Raw genomic sequence first — 20,047 nt, forward strand, 5'->3', positions numbered from 1 at the left:
TGAAACAAACCAGGTGCTACAGGGACTTTAATTGCAAACCATTTCACATTGAATTCAGTTTGTAAGTATAATCCTGTCGCAAAAAACACAATCTGCATGGCCTTACAGCAATACTGCATATATTTACCGTATTTTCCGGTGTATAAGGCGCACCCTTGCATAAGACGCACACGCCATATATGCTGGCTGTCATTGAAAAAGTTGGCATATAAGATGCACCCGTGTATAAGACGCACCCCAATTTACCCAGTTAGGCTAGTAAGGCTTAATTAAACATGCTTGTGCGACCATCGCGAAATGCACCGCACTTGTGAGAAGTTCTTGAGCAACGCTAAGTGATCGAAAAAGGCAACACTCACGCCATACCCGCCTATGTTTTAGCAAAAAAGAAAAAAAATTAAAGAACTCTCTTTATGTTCATAACAAAATTTTATTTTTACTTAAAACCTTCGAAGTCTTAATCTTCGGATGCGCTATCAAAAAGTTAGCCCATTTCTGGAGGCAATGCGGCTGAAACATTCTCTTCACGCTACGTACATACTATGTACACGGAGCAAACAAAGTTGCAAAGGGTGAATAAAAAAAAAACGCTGGCTTGTCTTGGCTTGTCTTCACAATGGCGAGAAGCGCGATTGTCGCCATCGTTTGGCATTTCACATTACTTTTGCTTGCGGCCTCCGAAACGGCCGCATGTTTATGAACTCAGACGTCGTCATCCCCGCCGTTTCATGATAAAGTTCACCTAAAAAGGTTGTGCATGGCAGTCCCCGTAATGAAGTATTAACCGTGTTACAACTGCGTCATTGGTAGTGATATTTTTCCTGTTAAAAAAGCTTGAACATGAACCTGAGTAGTTTCTGAACTCGCAAAAAAAAACCAAAACGAAAAATTAGCGTACAAGACGCACTCTTGTATAGGATGCACCAGCAAGATTTAAAAAAAAAAAGCCGCGTCTTATACACTGGAATATACGGTAATGCCATTTCTGGTGCCTTCTTTATATATCCATGTTGTAATGATTCTTTAAATATTTCTGATTAAGATATACAGACATAATTCTCCAGCAGAAGCAGAGGGCATATCCACATGACAACACACATCTGTGTACTGATGTGATACATGCTTGACTTGACATGCTGAAGAAGGATGGCCAAAGTGCAGGTCTCAAATAAACCATTGCAGTGCATCTTTCTAAGGCATCTGAATTCTGTTTCAATAACGGCGGTGCATGGCACGCATACAACTTTCTTTATAAATATGCATGCTAACACCAACCATTAACCCCACATGCTATTCATCTATGAAAAGAAACCTGCACCTTGTTTCTATACATGTTCCCCTGGATACACCCAAGTCTCCCATAGTAATTGCAACATGTTGCCCTTTTTGTTCAATGGTGCATTTGATATTAATGCTCGCGTGATCCATCCAGTATGAAGAGATGAATTTTGCTGTGAACTTCAGTTCCTATAAACTTAAGCAGCTAGCCAAGTGCACCAATGTCCCCATTTGTGAGTAAAGAATTATACGACTGTTATAAAAAAAGGACTAGCAGGGCTGCTCGCTCTATCCTGGAAGATGGCAGCACCAGTTTGAATAACAAGTTAATTTTTCTTCGCCTCTGTTTTGTACACAATTGCCATTTTTGATTTCTACCTGAAGAATCAAGTAAGTAAGTTTCAATGCTCAGTGCATTGTTTAACAGAACACGCCACAAAATGAACTAGAAAGAAAGTGCAATGCCCTTATACATGACCTTACAACTATGTAGAAAGTATGGTGCAGAGCAAGCACTGCATCACAACACACAGTGAACATGCAGGGCTGCCAGTTCAGTCGCTCAGAGCTTGAAACCAGAGTGAATGGCAGCAACTCCATTCATTAGATTTTCATAGGTGACCTCCTTGAAACCTGCTGCCTGGATCATGTCCTTGAAGAGCTCCTGCATCCATGCAAAGAAAGAAACAACCACAGTGACCACCTGTAACAAAAAAAAACTACCTCAATTTTGTTACCTAACGATACAATATATGACGCCCAGTAGGTACAGTAAAACCTGGAGCTGACACAGTTACAAGCATGCAAGCACATGCGATCATGGCATGGATATGGCAATATGAATCAGTACTGCCGCATGCCCTGCAAGCTTGGAACCCATTGACCACAGCATAACTTTCCAAAACAGACAGCACACCAGTGTGCCAAGGCATGTGCTTGGGTGCTCCCATTCATAGCATTTGTGCTGACTGCATGACATATTTGTTGAGTGTGAACTCTGGTCTACATTTTTTGTACCACTTTTTCGAGTGGGTAGGTCCAACCACTGCACTTTTACCACACTCCGACACTGCTGCCTTAGGAAGAAAATTAATTATGGGGGTTTAACGTTCCAAAGCGACTCAGGCTATGGGGGACACCGTAGTGAAGAGCTCCGGAAATTTCGACCGCCTGGGGTTCTTTAACGTGCACTGACATCGCACATCACACGGGCCTCTAGAATTTCGCCTCCACCGAAATTCGGCCACTGCGGCCGGGATCGAACCCATGTCTTTTGGGTCAGCAGCCAAGCACCATGACCACTGAACCACTGTGGCAGCCCTTAGAAAGAAAATGAAATCACTGACACAGAAAGAGTAGAAAGAGAGAGCAGCATCAACTATAACAAGTCAAATGGCACTACTAAAGAAAAATCGCATTAATTAGGGCATCAGCATGCTATTGCTAGTGGTAGGATGATTTAAACAAAAAAAGCACCAATAAAAGTACGTTAAATTAATTTTTTTCGATTATGATTTCGATTGAAAAAGATCAGGATCTTTGAAATGCGTGCCACAATCAGCTGGCTATTTGGTACCAGTTACAGCCAGTCACAGGAGAAAATTTTAGCGCTAGAACTACGAGCACAGTGACACAATGGTATTGCTGGATTAAGTACCATGGTTATGGGTTTTAAAACATTGCTCTGCAAAATCAGTTGCACCATTGCAGATGTGCAGGCTACATCTCCTGGTCAAGTACTATATCTGCTCACAGACTGTTTAACCCTTTTAAGGCTCTCATCTGGCCCACTCACTGCATGTAAGGACACTGGCAACTTTTGTAGCCACAACACGCCACCATCAATATAAAACCCTGCATACACTGAAAAAGTGTGCTGAAAAGCTGTTTCGTTGAACACAAAGTGCAACCAGAACAAACCAAGTGTTTAGAACTAAAATATCTTTCCCGTTCTTGTCTCCTGGATCTTTACTTTTTGTTTCAATGACAGCTCCTTCTGCAAGGACACTGGATTCCATAGTGCAAAAAGCAGTGACAAGACAGAACACAAGCGCTAACTTCCATTGAACGCTTTATTGGCACTTAGAGTGTTTAAGAAGGTACGGTCAAGAGCAGGGGGGACCATATGAAAGGTTATCAGGCTGACGGTGCGAAATCAGACATCTCGAAAGCAAAAATCAAAACTAAGCTAACTGCCACCAAATAAAAACCTAAAGACATGTAAGCGTGCTTCACAAGTTCACATAGTGCCCTGCATCCAAGAAGGCAATGTCTTTTGCTGATAGCAATAAGGATAGACTGCTTACACAATTTTCAATCCCAACCTTTTCCATCGCAAAGGCTTCAATTATCCTTCTCATTTTTTTAACTCCGTCTTTCCCTATCACTAGGCGTTCTTCGAAGCTAGGTTTTTACTTATGAAAGCGGCACTGATGTGCCAAATAGAACATACTCGCAAAGGATACGTGTGCTTAGAAAAGAAAAACCCTCTCCCCTTGGTTATTAAAGAGACACAATGAAGCAGTAAAAAACGGAAAGTCAAACTGCTGGTTACCACCACCTCCCAACGTATCAAGGAAAAATTAGAGAACACACTCACAAAGGATATGTGCGCTTAGAAAAGAAAAACCCTCTCTCCTTGGTGAATTGAAGTAGGCCTGTATCCATAGACCACCAAATAGTAACGAAAAAGACAATACTTTTGCTAAAACGAAGCTTTTATAAGCTAAAAAAGCCAAAAAATGAAATACCTACACTCGTGCCTCGTCAATAAGGACACTTTGGCTCCCGAGCAAAGTGTCCATAAAGCGAGTCAATGAATTGTGAAGAAAAACAAAAAAAAATATTCAGAAAAAAAAATGCTTTACGAGTACGGACTGCTTTTGTGCACAGTGGCGGGCAGCGAAGCGGAAATCAAACAACCTTTGAAGCTCGAGATATATTACTGTCATTGCCATTATCATTGAAATGGTGCGGTGCAAACTGAAGCATGCTTGAAGCGTCTGATGGCCCATGAGACGCGTACTGGCACCTCTTGGTATGATGAAGTGTCTCCTACTACAGCTGTTCACATCCCAAGAACTCTGAACTCACTGGGTTGACAGCTGCCAAAGGTAGCTTTCAAAACAGCGCACAGAGAGAATTTTTTTACAGATATTTATGCAAAGCGGGAAATGGTAAGGTGCGTTGACCGGGCCTCTCGCCATAACAATGCATGAGACCACAAATATACAAAAAGGTCATTACTACAGCGTCTGCCCTTTCTCACAGCCTTTCGCTGGTGTTCTGCACTAAAAATGCAAGGGGCGGAGCACCTCGCAGAGGCCCTCGAGATTTTTTTTCACATTGCTGTCCATATTAAAGAGACAAATAAACATGGGTCCCAATGGGCTCCGTGCAATTTCACCCTATCCATTGTCCGGACAGCGAGTTTTCATATTAACAAGGTGCAAATACATTGAAAAAATATTGCTGAAGGTTTAACTCTTCTAAACCTAGTGATACAAAGCAAAAGCGGCCGATATCCGCGCGGGGGGAGGGTCAGATGTCGCTTGCTGACGATGTTGCAAGGTCCTCTTTGTAATGTTCCGAGATGGCTCAGCTTCGCTCAGATCCATGGTGAAGCGCGCTGTGCCTAGGCGAGCGGTGCGCTCCTCTTTAAACCATGGCCAAGCACGCGACGAGTCACGCGGTCTGACAGCGGGATAGCACATGCGCAGCAGCTTCAGCTGTGGCGTCAGAACCACCGCGGCGAGTGAAGTGGCTAGTCATATGGTCGAGCTAGCACAGCTCTGGAGCATCAGAAAATAGCTGAAGGTCAAAGCGACGGAGTTGGTGAAACTCGCAGAACATGGCACAGTAAAGCTTTTGCTTTAAAAGTTTGGTCCCCAGGAGAACTGTACGCAATTTGAGTCATCCATAATAACGGGGGTCGTATTAACAAGGTACGACAGTACAGCTGTCAGCATCATTGGCCGATTCTGCAAGTGAACTGCAAGGCGCTGACAGTTTTTGGATGCGGATTCCTGAGGGCAGGCTACACCTCCATTCACTCCAGCATGGAGATCATGGAGCCCTTTTTTGGTGTAGAAGTCACAAGTTTGAATCGAGTGGTGGGAAAATTAAAGTGCCATTTTCTCAGCAATGAATGAGCTGCTGTCAAACAACTGCAAAACACCTAGAAATAGCCATCGAACCAATTTTAGAGCGCAGCTCTTTGGCGTCCGTTCCTGGGTTTCGCGTCGTCGTCGGCGTTGTCGTCGGCCTCGTAACCAGCTCCACCCCCCTTTCATCCCCCCAGCGCTAGCAGCGACCGACTGATACCGCTGGATGCCGCTGACGCCGCTAGAGAGTCAAGATAACGTGACTGCATAGAACACCGTCGCCGCCATGCAGAAAGAGGAGGAAAGGGTCCCCCCCCCCTGTTCTTGTGTGGCGGATAGGGTGCTCTTCAGTTGCCGACGCGCCGGTTATTTCACGTAGGCCCCGGCACGTCGACGAATACGTGACCACCTTCCCACGGCTAGACCTGGTTCTTAGCGCTGCGGAAGCGAGGGTATCATATTGTTTGTGTCGGCATCGGCGGCGTTGTCCCGGAAACCAACTCCGCAGCTGGGGTTGACTCACTATCGGCGTCAGCGGCATCAGTCAGTCGCTGCTATCTCTTCCCTCCTCCCTTTATCGTGTTGTCCGCTTGCTGCGCGCGCTTCTGCCCCATCGTTTGCCGCTGGGTGTACACGTCGCCCCCCTCCCCCCTCTTCCTGCGAGTCTCCGGTTGTCAAAGCGGCGGCTCGAACTTAATTCCTTTCTTCGCTCCTCCTCCAATGCAACCCCTGAGCGGTGGCAATCAGAGACCCAGATCGGTGGCGGCGGATCTGTATATGTGCACCGCCCGAGCCGAAATTGCCGCTGCCATTCGCCCTGTGCGGTGGCAATCAGAGAGCCAGATCGGTGACGGCGGATCTGTATATGTGCACCGCCCGAGCCGAAATTGCCGCTGCCGTTCGCCACTGCGAAATTATCTGCCAGTTCTTTCTGAGCCATGAGCGAGACGACCGATGGAAGGAATACGTGTGAAAAATAAAAAAAAAATTCTGTGATAGCGCATACATGTGTTGCTCGATTTCTTTGCCTCAATCTATCGAAAAGGTGAAACAGCTTATTTGCTGCGCTCAAATTTCGCATTAGGAAGTAACGTAATCGTCGGTAATTTTTTACTGAGAACATAAATTGGATGGAGTAGCCTTCAGTGTCCCTTTAAGGACATCATAGATCAATGCAACCAGCATGATGCAGGTGCACCTCAACCACCCCTCACCTATTGCACATCATTTGCAGTATGTGGAGCAGAGTGCAGCACAGTTCATAAAAGATTATGCGAAGATGTGCATATGGATGATTATGTCAAGAAGCATTTCTTGTCCACATCTGCTTTGGTGTACTAAACAGGAGCTGAATGTCATGCCTGCAGCGTTTCTAGTGATATATCTTCGGCTGGTCATCTCAAAGCGCTCTGGAGCGCTCCGAGAGGCGACAGCATGTTCGGCTCGACAAAATGAGGAGCTCCGACTATATTCAGCTGGATCATTCAGAGCGCTCACCTCCAGCTCAGAGCGCCCCGAATTTCTTCTCCACAGTGGGTCACGAGAGTGCTTCCCATCAATATCAAAGTGGTGCCCGCATGGCAGCAACATACGATGCAGTGGGCACCGGTGGCTGGCGACGAAATGGCTCTGTGACAGTGTTTTGATGTTTTTGAACTTGAGTTGTGCACAAGCTTCAATCCAACAATGTAAATCAGTATCTGCCACAGTTTCGGAGCATTTCTTCGCTGTGCATAGCAGCAGAGGTCACCTCGCTAATGTCCGTGACTGCACCAGCAGCATTTGCAAGTATGGAAAAGGCCTAGTACGAGGAGCCTCCTGCGGTGTCTTGGCATGTGCATTCTCGATGAGACAACTTTGCAGCTCCGCTCTAGTGCCTGTGCAAATGTAGTGGAGATGTTCATTAGGTTGTATGCTGAAAAAATTTGTGTGTGCACAGTGACAGTGCAATTTTCTTCTACCTTATAGTGGCAGTGTTAGCCGGCAAGCTTATCTGACGATGACAATGCTAACCAAGCTGGAAAGCCTTGTTTAGGTGCCAATGAAACAGCTCTTTGTCAGCGAGTGCTCTGCGGATGGAAAATGGATGTGCTTTGACAGGAAGATACGGTGCAGAAAAAAAAAAAATGCACCGAATGTCACTAACAGTCGGTGTCAAGAAAAATTATGGCAAGTTTTCTTTGTCACGTTACTACTCTCAGAAAACCGCGCATAATATGGCTTGACGGCGCCTCCTCCGACTTGGATTCGGGGCTTGCCCTATCTGCGTGCACTGGGCCAGAGGATAAGAGCGACCAGTAGAAGATACTATAAATGTGCCACTCCGGTTTGAGCCCACAATTTTGAGCAGCTGAAAATTAAAAAGGCACAGCAGCATACCACTCGAATTGCGTGAATAGGCACCACAAACAACATATTAGTGCAACTTGGAATGCATTCACAGGAGGTATAAACACCGCGCAGTGCATTACAAAACCATACCTGGCATGGGAACTTGCGGATACTCTCAACAAGATACTGATAAGATTTCCAGTCCCGTGCAAGCAGCAAGCCCATGACAGGTATCACTTGGAAGGAGTAGTTGTCATAAAAGCTACAAAAAAATAAGAAAAAATGGAAGGAAGGAAGGCAATATAATTACCAATCTACAACAGAAACCTACCACTAAATGTATAGCGCAACAGTTCTCACAAGCATTGCAGAAACTCAAGTGATTATGCACAGTAGGGGCCTTCAGACTAAACCCCACAGGGCATACCCCAGACACTCTGCACAATGGCTTGTGGCTAACAGCAGCTGCCATAATGACACCAAGCCATGAAATCTCAGCTATCACTGGTCGTGTTCCTGCTGTTGTGGTTGCGACCCCTTTTTCACTTTTTGCAGTTGGTGCACCGCCAAGTGATCCAAACACCTTGTTTCTTCCTTTGTTCAAGAGATTCAACAACAGTTGTAATGAAAATCCGTCAGTTCCAAGCCTTAAAAAAAAACGTTTTAACTTCCAGATCACCCTCTAAATATGGTCATAGTTCGCTCAAAGAAAGTACAAAGTAAATTAGTTTGTTTTGGTGAGTAACAGTGTGAACCTGGCTGTGCTGGACAGACTGACTGAAGCAAGGCTCGCGCTTTCCTGCAAAGAGAGCTCAGAACCTGAAGAGTTGGTCATCATCATCATCATCAGCCTGACTACACCCACTGCAGGGCAAAGGCCTCTCCCATGTCTCTCCAATTAACCCTGTCCTTTGTCAGTTGCCGCCACTGTATCCCCGCAAACTTCTTAATCTCATCCGCCCACCTAACTTTCTGCCGTCCCCTGCTACGTTTGCTTTCTCTTGGAATCCACTCCGTTACCCCTAAGGACCAGCGGTTATCTTACCTTCGCATTACATGCCCTGCCCAAGCCCATTTTTTCCTCTTGATTTCAACTAAGATGTCATTAACCTGCGTTTGTTCCCTCACCCACTCCGCCCTCTTCCGATCTCTTAATGTTACACCTATCATTTTCCTTTCCATAGCTCACTGCGTTGTTCTTAACTTAAGCTTAACCCTCTTTGCTAGCCTCCACGTTTCTGCCCTTAGGTGAGTACCGGTAGGATACAGCTGTTGTATACTTTTCTCTTCAGGGATATGGGTAAGCTGCCATTCAGGATCTGAGAGAACCTGCCGTATGCGCTCCACCCAATTCTTATTCTTCTAGTTATTTCCCTCTCACGATCCGGATCTGCGGTCACTACCTGCCCTAAGTAGACATATTCTCTTACTATTTCCAGCACCTCGCTACCAATTGCGAACTGCTGTTCCCTTGCTAGGCTGTTGAACATTACTTTGGTGAGGCAGTGCCAAACATTGCAAAGAAAATTGACTCTCGCAATGAATGAATAGGTAGCATAGAATGTACAACATTAGACAGCTATCATTATGTTGACCAAAAGCCTTACGCAGCTGTTTGCCCTCAGAAAACTTTTGAAGTGAAAAAAGGGGGCAGGACCTCTGTCAATCTTCCGAGCTTTTAGTCCTGTCTCCTTCTCTAATATAGAGAAAATAAAAGGCTTATTGATTGATTGATTGAAGCGCTTCACTTTGCCCCCACCTGGTGCTATACACCTTAGTGTATCTGTGACTTCACTTGCAAGCATCAGAGTAATTCTAACAAGCAAAAAGCAGCAATGAGTATCAAGTGGTTATCATGACAACTTACTGTATAAACTCAAATAAGGGCCGAACTTTTTTCTTAAATTCGAGTGTGAATTTTTAAGGCGCGGCCCATACACAAATTTTTAAAAAAATAACTGTATTTTTTTCCTCAGTTATCAAGTCCAAAACAGGAAGTGTGGCCCATACACAGGTGTAGCCTTTACATGGGATAATATGGTACATGTCATGGATGCTTGGGTGACAGAGCCAGTGGCTGATTTCCTCTTCATTTTTTTAGAGGGTATCACTCTAAAACTGTGGGATTGAGAAATGCGAGATCAAATGGCTCAAGCTGAAACCATGAAATGTTCAGTTTGCCCTTGATTGACCGCTGCTGAGAATGCACACAGCACGACTTCACCCCAACTGGTTCTGACTGGAATCAAGTCAAGTGAGCACATTATGCATGAAATGGACAATCACCGTTTGACCTTCAGCTCGTCCCAGGTAAGACCTGCTTTCTTCAGCTCGTGTCCAACTAGGAACTTTTTTTCCAGTTCCTGACACTAGTTTCATTGAGCTTCCAGCAGATCTCCAGTGGAAGTCATATGACCCGCAGCAGTTCCAGAGATGGGACTGGCTACTTTACAGAGGGTGGCACTCAAATGAGACTTCCGTGCACAGTTACTAACTGGCACCACCAGGTTTTCAGTTGGTGCCAGATGATCCCAGCTGGTAGCAAATGAAACCAATCGAATTCTCAGCTGAAGATTCTTCCGTGGGTATAAAAGAAAGCTATCAGCAAGATGCAATATCCATCACGAGGTATGCACGCCTGGCAGAAAAGAGAGCCACAGCTGGACACAGGGATGCTTTAAGAGCTCAAACAGGAGAAAGAAACAGAAGAATGGAAATATCTTTTTTTCCTGCAATACTAAATATCATCCGACATACTGCTGCTGAGGAAAGATCTCACAGTAGGACATAACATGTCAGTCTTCGTGTGGAGCTGTTATGGGGAATCACCAATTAATTACAACACAATCCCAGCAGGTCTAAGAAACACAGTATTTCACATGGGTTGCAAAAATACGAAAGACAAGACAACAGCCCCAGCACAAAGAACTACAGAATTATTGAGGTTCATAATGTCAAACATTGAGCTCTGCACGTGCTTCTTAAAAAAAAATAATGCTTTTTTTACAGCTCTTGCTTTTAAATGTTCTATGTAATTGAACGTTCAACCCAAAATTGAAGTAACATTTATTTATTTAAAAATGCAAAATAATGCCAAAAATGTCAATCAAGGTTTCTTTGCAAATGACATACAAATCAATGGCTTTACAGGAACCTAGAGTGAGAAGCTCAATAAAAGTTGTTGAAAAGGGACTACTTATCAACGAAAAGTGCGTAAGTGCATGAGCAAACAGGGGAATCTGCAAACCTCATTCTAAATAACACAAGTTTGAAGAAAGAGATAAGATTACAGCCCTCTGTAAATAAAACAAAATTCAGCTCGCTAGCTTACACATGCAATGTAGCATCTCAAAAGATGCAAACAAGGTAAACTCAATAATGCAAAGCATGTTGAGTGAAAAATGGTTAAAACAGCATGAACAACACATATGGCGGCAAACACAGCATGAAAGTGCCTAAGACGGAAAGAGAGCACAAGCAATTAAGTCAGGCTTCCACAAAAAACAAAATCCCTTACCTGCGCAATAGTGGATTCTCTACTCTGCTGAACTCTAAGCACAGGAACCTTCCTCCAGGTTTGAGAACACGATACGCCTCACTAAGGACCTGTTTTTGGAAACACAATGCAGCTACTGGTAAAAGGCAATTTGGAGCAATTTTTGGAGCACAAAAATTTCCAATCTAGAGCACTTTAGAGCAGCCTGGAGAACTAAGATTTCGAATTTCGAAGCAATAAAACATTGATTTAGAGGCATTCTGGAGAATGTAGCTTTTAGTTTCCAGATCTCTTAGGTTGGCAAAGAACGCTAGAAAAGTGTGAGAGCAATGTAAAGGTGCGCTACACCATTTAAGGTTGGAACATTAAGATTGTAATTACTGGCACATAGTTACACCTGAGAGGTCTTCAATTCTAAGTTTACACTGTATGAATGAAGAGGGGACACGTTTGCGAAATATGTCATACAGTATTTAGCTGAACAGCCCATACATACACTGCACATACTTTCGAGCATGGTAGCTTAAATGCGCAGATGTGTGGCTCTTCACTTTTCCTTACGAAGGTTAAAAAGCTTTAAAGGGACACTGAGGAGAGCACTATTAATATTTTTTTTGCAGTAAAATCCGATAGTTCGGCATGTCATGGTTTTGTTGCCACTTGGCCGGCAGCGAAAGATGCATTTATTTCTAAGAAATTTGGATTTGAAGTTGAAAAAGTTTTTCCCGCCGCTCTGATTCAAACTTGGGATTCTCCTATGACGACACAGGACTAAGTGACGTGAAACATGACGTGCGCATGACGTACCGCAGACTCCGTGATTTCTGGCGCCCAGCAGTGCGGCCTAGCAGCAGCCGAAAAGAAAGCTACCGCCGGCTGCACGTTGAAGGCATCTATCGGCTATTGCGGCCATCGCTACAGTCGCTTCGATTACGTTTGCACTGGCGTTTTGCCAGCGTTACAGTGTATCTCGTTCTCGAAGTCGTCAACGAAGTTCTCGCAAATAGACACCTTTAACATACCGTGTACCTTGTTACCGCTAGCGGAATACCGGGAGCCCGCCTACCGCCGGAAAACAGGCGGTGATTGGTCCCGATGCTTCAGGAGCGCGCGTAGCTGCCGGGCACGTGGCGCCATCTGGTGACGTCAAGGACATTTGCGCATGCATTGGCTGCGCCTCGGGGATTTGTGGCTTCTCGGGTCCTAGAGTTGCTAGAACCATTGGTTGGTTCTAGCAACACTGCTTTGTCCTATGACGTCATCACGCTTGTACTTGCGACTTTGGCCTGTGGCGGCGATACCTGTATTTTGGTTCTTGCTCTTTTCTATGTTACAAGAGCTTTGTTGTCAGTATGAGTGGCGTTTTTGTAATCAGGAGCCGTTATTCTGTCGATACAAGCCAACTTCAATTTCTCCTCAGTGTCCCTTTAATATCCTCCACATCAAAACACACCCCGAATCCCACATCAATCCCTTGGTTTTTCATTTATGACTGCCACTTCAGTCACACTTTCTTGAGCACTTATGCTTGTCCACTCAAAAGCAATTATACTCGGTCCCCTCCTTAGCCCTATGAGACAGGCAAGTTTTGATCAGCTGTGCTGGCTGAGGCATCGTCTACTTTTCTGCCAGTAGTGCCCACATAGCTTGCACTAATCATTCTTCCCCCGGACCGCGAATGACTGGAACGGCCTTCCCCGAGAACTTGCTGCTATCACGTGCCAATCATTGTTCATCGAAGAAATCACGCGTGTACTTGCTCAGTGATAATCTTATATTTGTATAACTTTCAACTTATCTGTTAGTCATTCTGTTTTTCATTTCTGTGTGCCCCACCCCTTATGTAATACCCTCTAACGAGGGTCTTTAAGGTATTAAAGTGAAGTGAAGTGAAGTAAGGGGTATAGGGCTCCATTTTTTAAACAAATGGCAGAGCACCAGGGTCACCATGTTGCACAACTGAAACAAATGGCAAAGTACCAACACCATGCCGCTGTGCCCATTTATAACGAACACTGGCCTAGCACGAATGAGATCGACACGGCAGTTACAATGCGCATTGTGGCTATGGCACTGAGCCGGACAGGTTGAAAGCCCCCGATGTGGTGATAGGTTGGAACAAAGGTACAGAAACCAGAGGCCCATGCACGGGAACACGCGGCGTGGCTGCGGTATTCGTCGCAAACATGAGCATCAAAAGCATTCAGCGCATAATGCGAGAATGACGGGCATAACATATATGCAACAGAAAGCAGGAAAAAATCCTCCGTGCGAGTCCAGCATTGCCCACTCTCGCAAGACCTTCAAGCTCACTGCGAGGCTACCCGAGTTACGTGTCAACCTCGCTGCACTAATGCAGAGTTGATCGACACTACAGTAATAAAAGCTCGTTTATTTAAACTTCAAGGAACCGGAAAAAATGTCCCAACATTCAAAGTTCAAATTATCGACTGAACCCGATGAAACTGATAAAAACCATTTTATAGAGGCAAATTTTTTTTGGTTAAGGACTGCACAATGGTAGTCTGCTGTTGAGATGGGCCCAACGCGACAGTGACTACTTTTCATGTTTCCATCAATGCTTTATTGCGTGCCCACTGCCAGGAGTGTCAATCGCACAACAGCTTCAAAATGATAAAGGCCCCGCGGCACCTTTCACGGTGCAATGCGGTTAGTGATGAAGCCCTCTCACAAGCAGGCAAGCCACGAACGAGAAGGCACGCAGTTTTGGCACCCTCACTAGAATCACGTGGATGGAAGCGAGCGGAATGTGCAGTGGTGTCAATCAGCATCTGAAACGGGCCTGCAGCTGTGCTCTGATGGCTGGCTGATGCGTGGCCAACAGCCGCTGCTGTCACTGCGGGCTGGCACAAAGCTTAGAAAAGTGGAACCGAAACTATGGAAGTGGTCAGGACTACTCTTGGAAAAGGGGCAGTTCGTGTTTCATCGTGCCTGCCACAGTGTGCACATCAACAGCGCGCCAAACACCACAATTCAGATTTTAGCAGAGCTATATTGCCACGCATCAGTGTAGTGTCCATTCGTTCGCGCAAGGCCCCAGGAAAGGGGTGTTCTCGTTTGTGTTCGTGACGCGAGAAGCGACCGGACTAATCTCGATTGATCACAGCCATGCCGAGCTGCACCTACGTGTTTCCAGATTACTCTAGATGATCTTGACCTGTTATCTCGAAGTTTCCTTGCCGGCTTTAAATTGAACAATGCCGCGAGCAGCAGGTATTCATAGTTCGACGACCGACGAGCACGTTTGTTGCTTACGCCGCCGCCGAGTGATTCAGTTCTTTTGTGGGCGCAAGTCAGCCCAAATAAAGAGCTTCGTTTCCAAGACTGGTTGGTGTCTTCCTGACCACTGGACTGCCGTCACTACAACGTGACAATATTGATGATCCCTAGCCATGTTGGTAACACCTGAACACGGCCTCCTTTTGAATTGTAGCATCCAAATGAGCGAGTGTCCAATGCCGTAGACTGACATAGGTGCTGGCGGAGACCACACTGGCAGTTAGAATTACAAAATTTCCGAATTAACGGTGGTTGAATTAACGAGCTGTGACTACAATGCTTTGCCAACGCTTTTTGCAGTTCCACATCTCTTCCTTTCCATCGTTTGGCTCAGCTAGGCGTAATCAGCCGGCCAGTCAAGATCACACCGATGAAAGGTCGATTCTCGAGACACGCAAGCAAATTTCGGTGCCTAGGAAAGAATGCCGCATGACAGTCATGCTCATTATAAGTGCGCTTTGCGCTTCAATGGACCTTAACCTTTTGAAATGGCAGCAACATCTAAGGTTATGTCTGCCTGGATAGTCAGTGCATGGCGCCATCCAATTCGCAAAAAAAGAGTGTTTGGAGCAGTTTGGCTCAATTTCCGTGACTTTTGTCAGGATGCCGTACCTTATCTGGTTCAGAGAAGTTTGGTTGTCATGAAATTTGAAATGCCCTACTCAAGTCCGAAAACCCTGCATCTCTCTCCCCAAAATTGCATGCATCATAAAGCCAGCGTGGCATGCAAAAAAAAAAAAATTTGCACTAACATGTCCAGCAGCTCTTCGCTGCAGCTCCTCTAAATTGTGTGTATGTAGACTAGAACAGATGCCAAAGAATGACCTGTTAAACCTTTTCAAAAAAGAATTGTGAAAGTCACTGCTGCCTCACATGGAAGGAGGCTTCCATAGCCAACGAAAAAAAGCTAAAATTTAATTCAATTTAAAATTTAGGCCACTCTACCTGGCAGATTATTTTTCTTCATCACTTCTCCTAGTAATGTGTGGTTAGATTCTCTACTTCCTGAAAATCCAGGCTCAAAGGTCTTTTTCTAGCAGTGAAAATCACACAGGTGCACTCAGAACACGGCACCATTACGGGCCTCGTAAGTCACCGGCATGTACGCCTCAATCCAGCAGTGGAAATAACGCCGGTGGCTGCGGAATGTGTTCTTACGAAGAAATGAAAGGTAGAAAAAATACATGCTGTGTTATGGATTTCAAGAACTGCGACAAAGAGTTAAAGGTGGGTGATGCGATCGTTTGTGAGCTTCACGGAAAAAAACTGCGCAAGGATGTACTGCCCCTGTTCGCGCACGCTCGCCATCCACCCTTTCAGAACGGGCGAAAGCGACAAACACATTCGGCAGCGCTAGATAGCCAATATAGAAAGAAAGGTTTCGACCTTGGAAAATCTATGAGGGTAAGCGCACAACATATCCGCATGACAAGCACCGACACTTCGTGCTTTCATTTGCTGTGTTTTGTGCTGAGACCCCATTGCTCGTAAGTTAAGGTGTGCGACCATTCGTAAAAGGAGCACCCGAGGCCGAATTAAGCACAAAAAAAAAAGACGACTTATGCTCCAACATACAACTACTGTATATTGTGCAGTGCACAGCAGTGCGAGCGGACTGAACTTACCATCAGTCTGTGTATTACACGTCGTTTTGGTGCTACTGTTGAACTTCACTCCAAGTAGCGCGATTTTCGTGGACCCTAATCGCAATAAAGCATTTACGTCACAGCTGCTGTGCTTAGCGGTAGGCACTTCCTCGCGGTCCGTGCGAGGCAGTCACTAAAAGTGACTCCGGCTCAGAGTGAAGCTGATTACTTACAACCAAAGAAACCTCGAACATTTTCATTTTCACATATCGAGCATGGAGAGTTCCATAATTTTATATGTGAGGCTTACACAGTTGTGAACTTCGTGTAGTATGAACGCGTTGCCATGTGCACATTGTAACAATTATATCGCGGAATCCTTCGAAACGACTGCACGCCAGCTTGTGAAGGGTGGTTGATGCGTGGTACTGCTTACATGATTAGTTACCACTTGTGTGTATATGTTTTTGTTGCCTTTCTATGTTTAGCAAACCAGTATAAAATATTTTAGGTTTCCTCAGCACTGTTAACAGGTTGTAAACAAATGCGCACGGTGTGCAGGTGAGCATTTTAGAGCGGAGTGTGCATGCATGTAACAATACGACAACGACCTGCGCTGCCGCAGGAGCATCAAACCTTGCAGTTTCAGATAAAAACAATAAAAAGCATTAAGCAAAGCCTTAAGCGGATGCAAAGACAAGCATTTAGGCGATCTACCCATTGGCTTGAACAGGCGGAGAGCTGAGCGGCTCTCTGTGACATGAAGCCCGATCACATTTTCATGCCTAAAGTGATCAAATTAGGATTCTCGCATGTCCTTCGAAGTTTTAGATAAACCACAGTGCCATCTTCCAACTCCTTTACAACCGTTTCAGCCATAACACTGCCTGTCGGAACTGAACCATGAGACGCAGCAGACGTCGCGACGAGGCACGCCGAGCGTTCAAGAGGCGTGTAATGGCGGCGTGATCACGTGATCAAACATGGCAGCCCCCGTGATACGGCGCTGTAAAGCATCTATAACACACAACCAGGAACACTAAGTAATGCCGTCAAATAAGCTCAGAAACAATGTAGAGCTTAGTTCAACAAAAGTGTAAAAGCTTACCATGTCAATATGTGTGACATTACGAATCCCAAATGCAATTGTGTATGCGTCAAACTGATTATCGCCAAACGGGAGCTCCTCTGCATCTCCTTGTGTCCAAGATATATCTGAAAAAGTTTTTTTTCTTTTAACAGTGAGATGAGGGGCTTACATGCATGCTGCTCTTTATTTAGTACAGCAAGCCTTCTGCAGGCACCCAGTGTAGTTCACATGTGACCATGACAAAATTAGCAGCCCAATAGCACCACAATCAATAGCTGTGAAGACACGTGAAATATATATGAACCAAATTTCCAGCCAAAATTGAACCAGCATGTGAACCAACATTGTGAACCGAATTTCAGCCAACCGTACAGTAAACAACCACCGACCTGGATACAGAAGATCATTCCGCCGTTTCCCAGCTTCAAGCATTTCTCTGTTGATGTCTACAACATGGGCACGTGCACGCTCGACAAACATGCCATCTGCAATATCCATACCATTTACTTGAAGCTCCTGGTATCTCACAGCTTGGATGAACCTTGTAGAAATGTCTCCTGCAAAGTGACCAGAAGGTACTCCCTATGAGCAGCTTCAACAAGAAGGCACAAAGCAACAAACAAAGAAATGAAACCACAATGAACTAATACCACTTTTTCAGTGCTGCTTACTGTCAACACTCGAAAACACGGGTAGAGAAAACAGAGAACACAGTTGGTGGCGCTGTATTTTATTAGCACTCGCAATGAAAAGACTGAGACAAATATTTTGAAGGATGCATCGGCAGCACAGCGCTACAACCCCCCTCTTCTGTCTACCCAAGTTTTACAACTCATTACGCTGCCACTGCCCATGCGTGGAATAAATCTAAAAAAGCCCAGCTTCCCTCCAGACTGCGTAATAAAAGTTTTGCAGCGACTCACTTCCGCTAAAGCAGCCGGAAACACTTCGCGCTAGGTGATAGTTCGAGTGTTCGTTCGTTCTAGCTGCCTCAGCGTAACTTATTTGGCATCAGTGTGGGCTGAAACTGCATTACTTAAATTCTGTTCGCGACAGCTGCTAGTACAACTTTTCAACATGCTTTACAACGGACCTACCAGTGCCTCCAGCAACGTCAATGAGCTGCATGCCTGGCAGCGGGCCCAGTACAGAGATCAGTCTGTCTTTCCAAAGTCGATGTATTCCCGCGCTCATGGCATCGTTCATCAAGTCATATTTTTCGGCCACTCGGCTGAATACTTGACGAACTGCGCAAGGACGGCGAAGCTCATACAAGGAAGTCAGCGTAAAGGTGCAGACAGTCAACTGATGCTAGAAACGCAGTGCAGTACAGCTCTCACCCTTTTCGGCCTTCTCGTCCTCCGAAACTTTCTCATACCCAAAGTTTGTGTTGTGCTCACGCAAGGCATCTTCTGTGTGGGGAAAACTCTGCGGGCCTCCACTGACAGACCTCACAAACGCGCCGACTCGACCTTTTCCCGCGATTCTCCCTGAAAACCGCAGCCAACAGGAAGCGGCCATCTTAGTAGCTGCCCATTGTTAACCGACCAATACGCGAGCCCACCAAAGCACGCAATGAATATACCGGCATCGCCCTTGAATGGGGCTTTTCTTGCGTTGACGCATTATTTTCCAGCAGCTCCCCACTTCTGAACCGAACAGTGGTTTCAGCAAAAGGCAAATTCACCGTTACTTCTAGCCTGATTTAAAAAAGTTCCAGACGTTCGAAAACGCTTTTAGAGCGTTAACTCTACCGGTTGCGTCTCAAGCCTCCGAGTTATGCCACAACAGAGGCTAGAAGATTATTGAACAAATAAATATGTTTTCAATCAATCAAATTAATAACCTTCTAGCCTTCCACGGATAGAGTTCAAGATGGCGGCCTCAATAGGTTCCTCCGCCGCGGCGACACGATTCGCTAGCATGTGAAACAGGCTTTAAGCTCTAAATATACTTCTCGCATTTCTGGTCTCAGCTTTATTTACGCAAATCGTAACCTAGTAGTTGCCATGGTAACCGAGGTGGTTACATGATGGAATAAAATGACAGGCGGCAGCGTGATGTCCGAGCACCACGATCCGGAACTAAAGGACGTCGATCCGATATATATATATATCCGTCTGGCAGGCGTCAAAGTTAGCCCACTCAGTCCTGACATTCGTATAAAAATTGTGCGCCAACAGTTTACCGCAGGATGTTCTGGTGTCATACGATTCGGTAGCATGAACTTGCTAGTTATGTCTTGCTCGCGGCAGCGGTTCGAACCGGCTAACATGTTAGGTGTACTAACGCTCAATATTCGGTTTATGGTGGCTTAAACGTCCCAAGCAACTCAAGACTATTAGGGACGCCGTAGTGAAGATTGCTGCCTCAGCGTCTGCGCATTTCTTTGCTACACCAGCTTAACAGCTCACCGTGCCCTCACCGCATTATCAGCTTTCCCGCTTTTTTTTTTTTTAGTGCGTTTGGTAAAAGCTAATACTACTTCGGATTTGCACAACCAAATACCACCACATTGTGCGGTTTGCAATGGAAGTTTGAGGCATCAGAACGCAATTTAGAACAAAAACTCGCGAAGTAAATTTATTATGCCATATACACACACACACACACTCACGCACTCATTTTGTGTAAGCTGCTATACAAGAGTAGGAGAGAGAGAGAGAAGGAAAAGTGATGAACGCTTGACCACAGCAGTACATGTTCTCTGTATGTAACAACCAACAAAATGAAATATTTTGCATGAACTGTTCTCACTTTCTAAGTAAGAAACACATGAAAAAGAAATGATCGTAGCCTTGGTGGCTAGCACAGGTCTGAATGTCAGAACGGAGGGAAAGGAAGGACAGGTGAGCTGTTGAGC

General features: G+C 45.3%; 1 protein-coding gene across 1 annotated transcript; it reads right to left on the bottom strand.

Moving 5' to 3' along the window:
* Positions 1-9: 9 nt before the first annotated feature.
* On the bottom strand, positions 10-19,599 carry Coq5 (ubiquinone biosynthesis protein COQ3, mitochondrial). The gene is made up of 7 exons (XM_089575148.1): positions 18,525-19,599; positions 18,282-18,431; positions 17,574-17,741; positions 17,203-17,309; positions 11,230-11,318; positions 7,863-7,974; positions 10-1,942 (listed from the first exon to the last, which is right to left on the bottom strand). Exons 1-7 carry the CDS (start codon positions 18,703-18,705, stop codon positions 1,841-1,843), a joined length of 909 nt encoding a protein of 302 aa, XP_089431274.1. The 5' UTR covers positions 18,706-19,599; the 3' UTR covers positions 10-1,840.
* Between the last annotated feature and the right edge of the window lie 448 nt (positions 19,600-20,047).

The sequence above is a fragment of the Amblyomma mixtum genome, chromosome 2 (genome assembly GCF_055824585.1).
Source record: "Amblyomma mixtum isolate Tamu chromosome 2, ASM5582458v1, whole genome shotgun sequence".
NCBI classification, from domain to species: Eukaryota; Metazoa; Arthropoda; class Arachnida; order Ixodida; family Ixodidae; genus Amblyomma; species Amblyomma mixtum.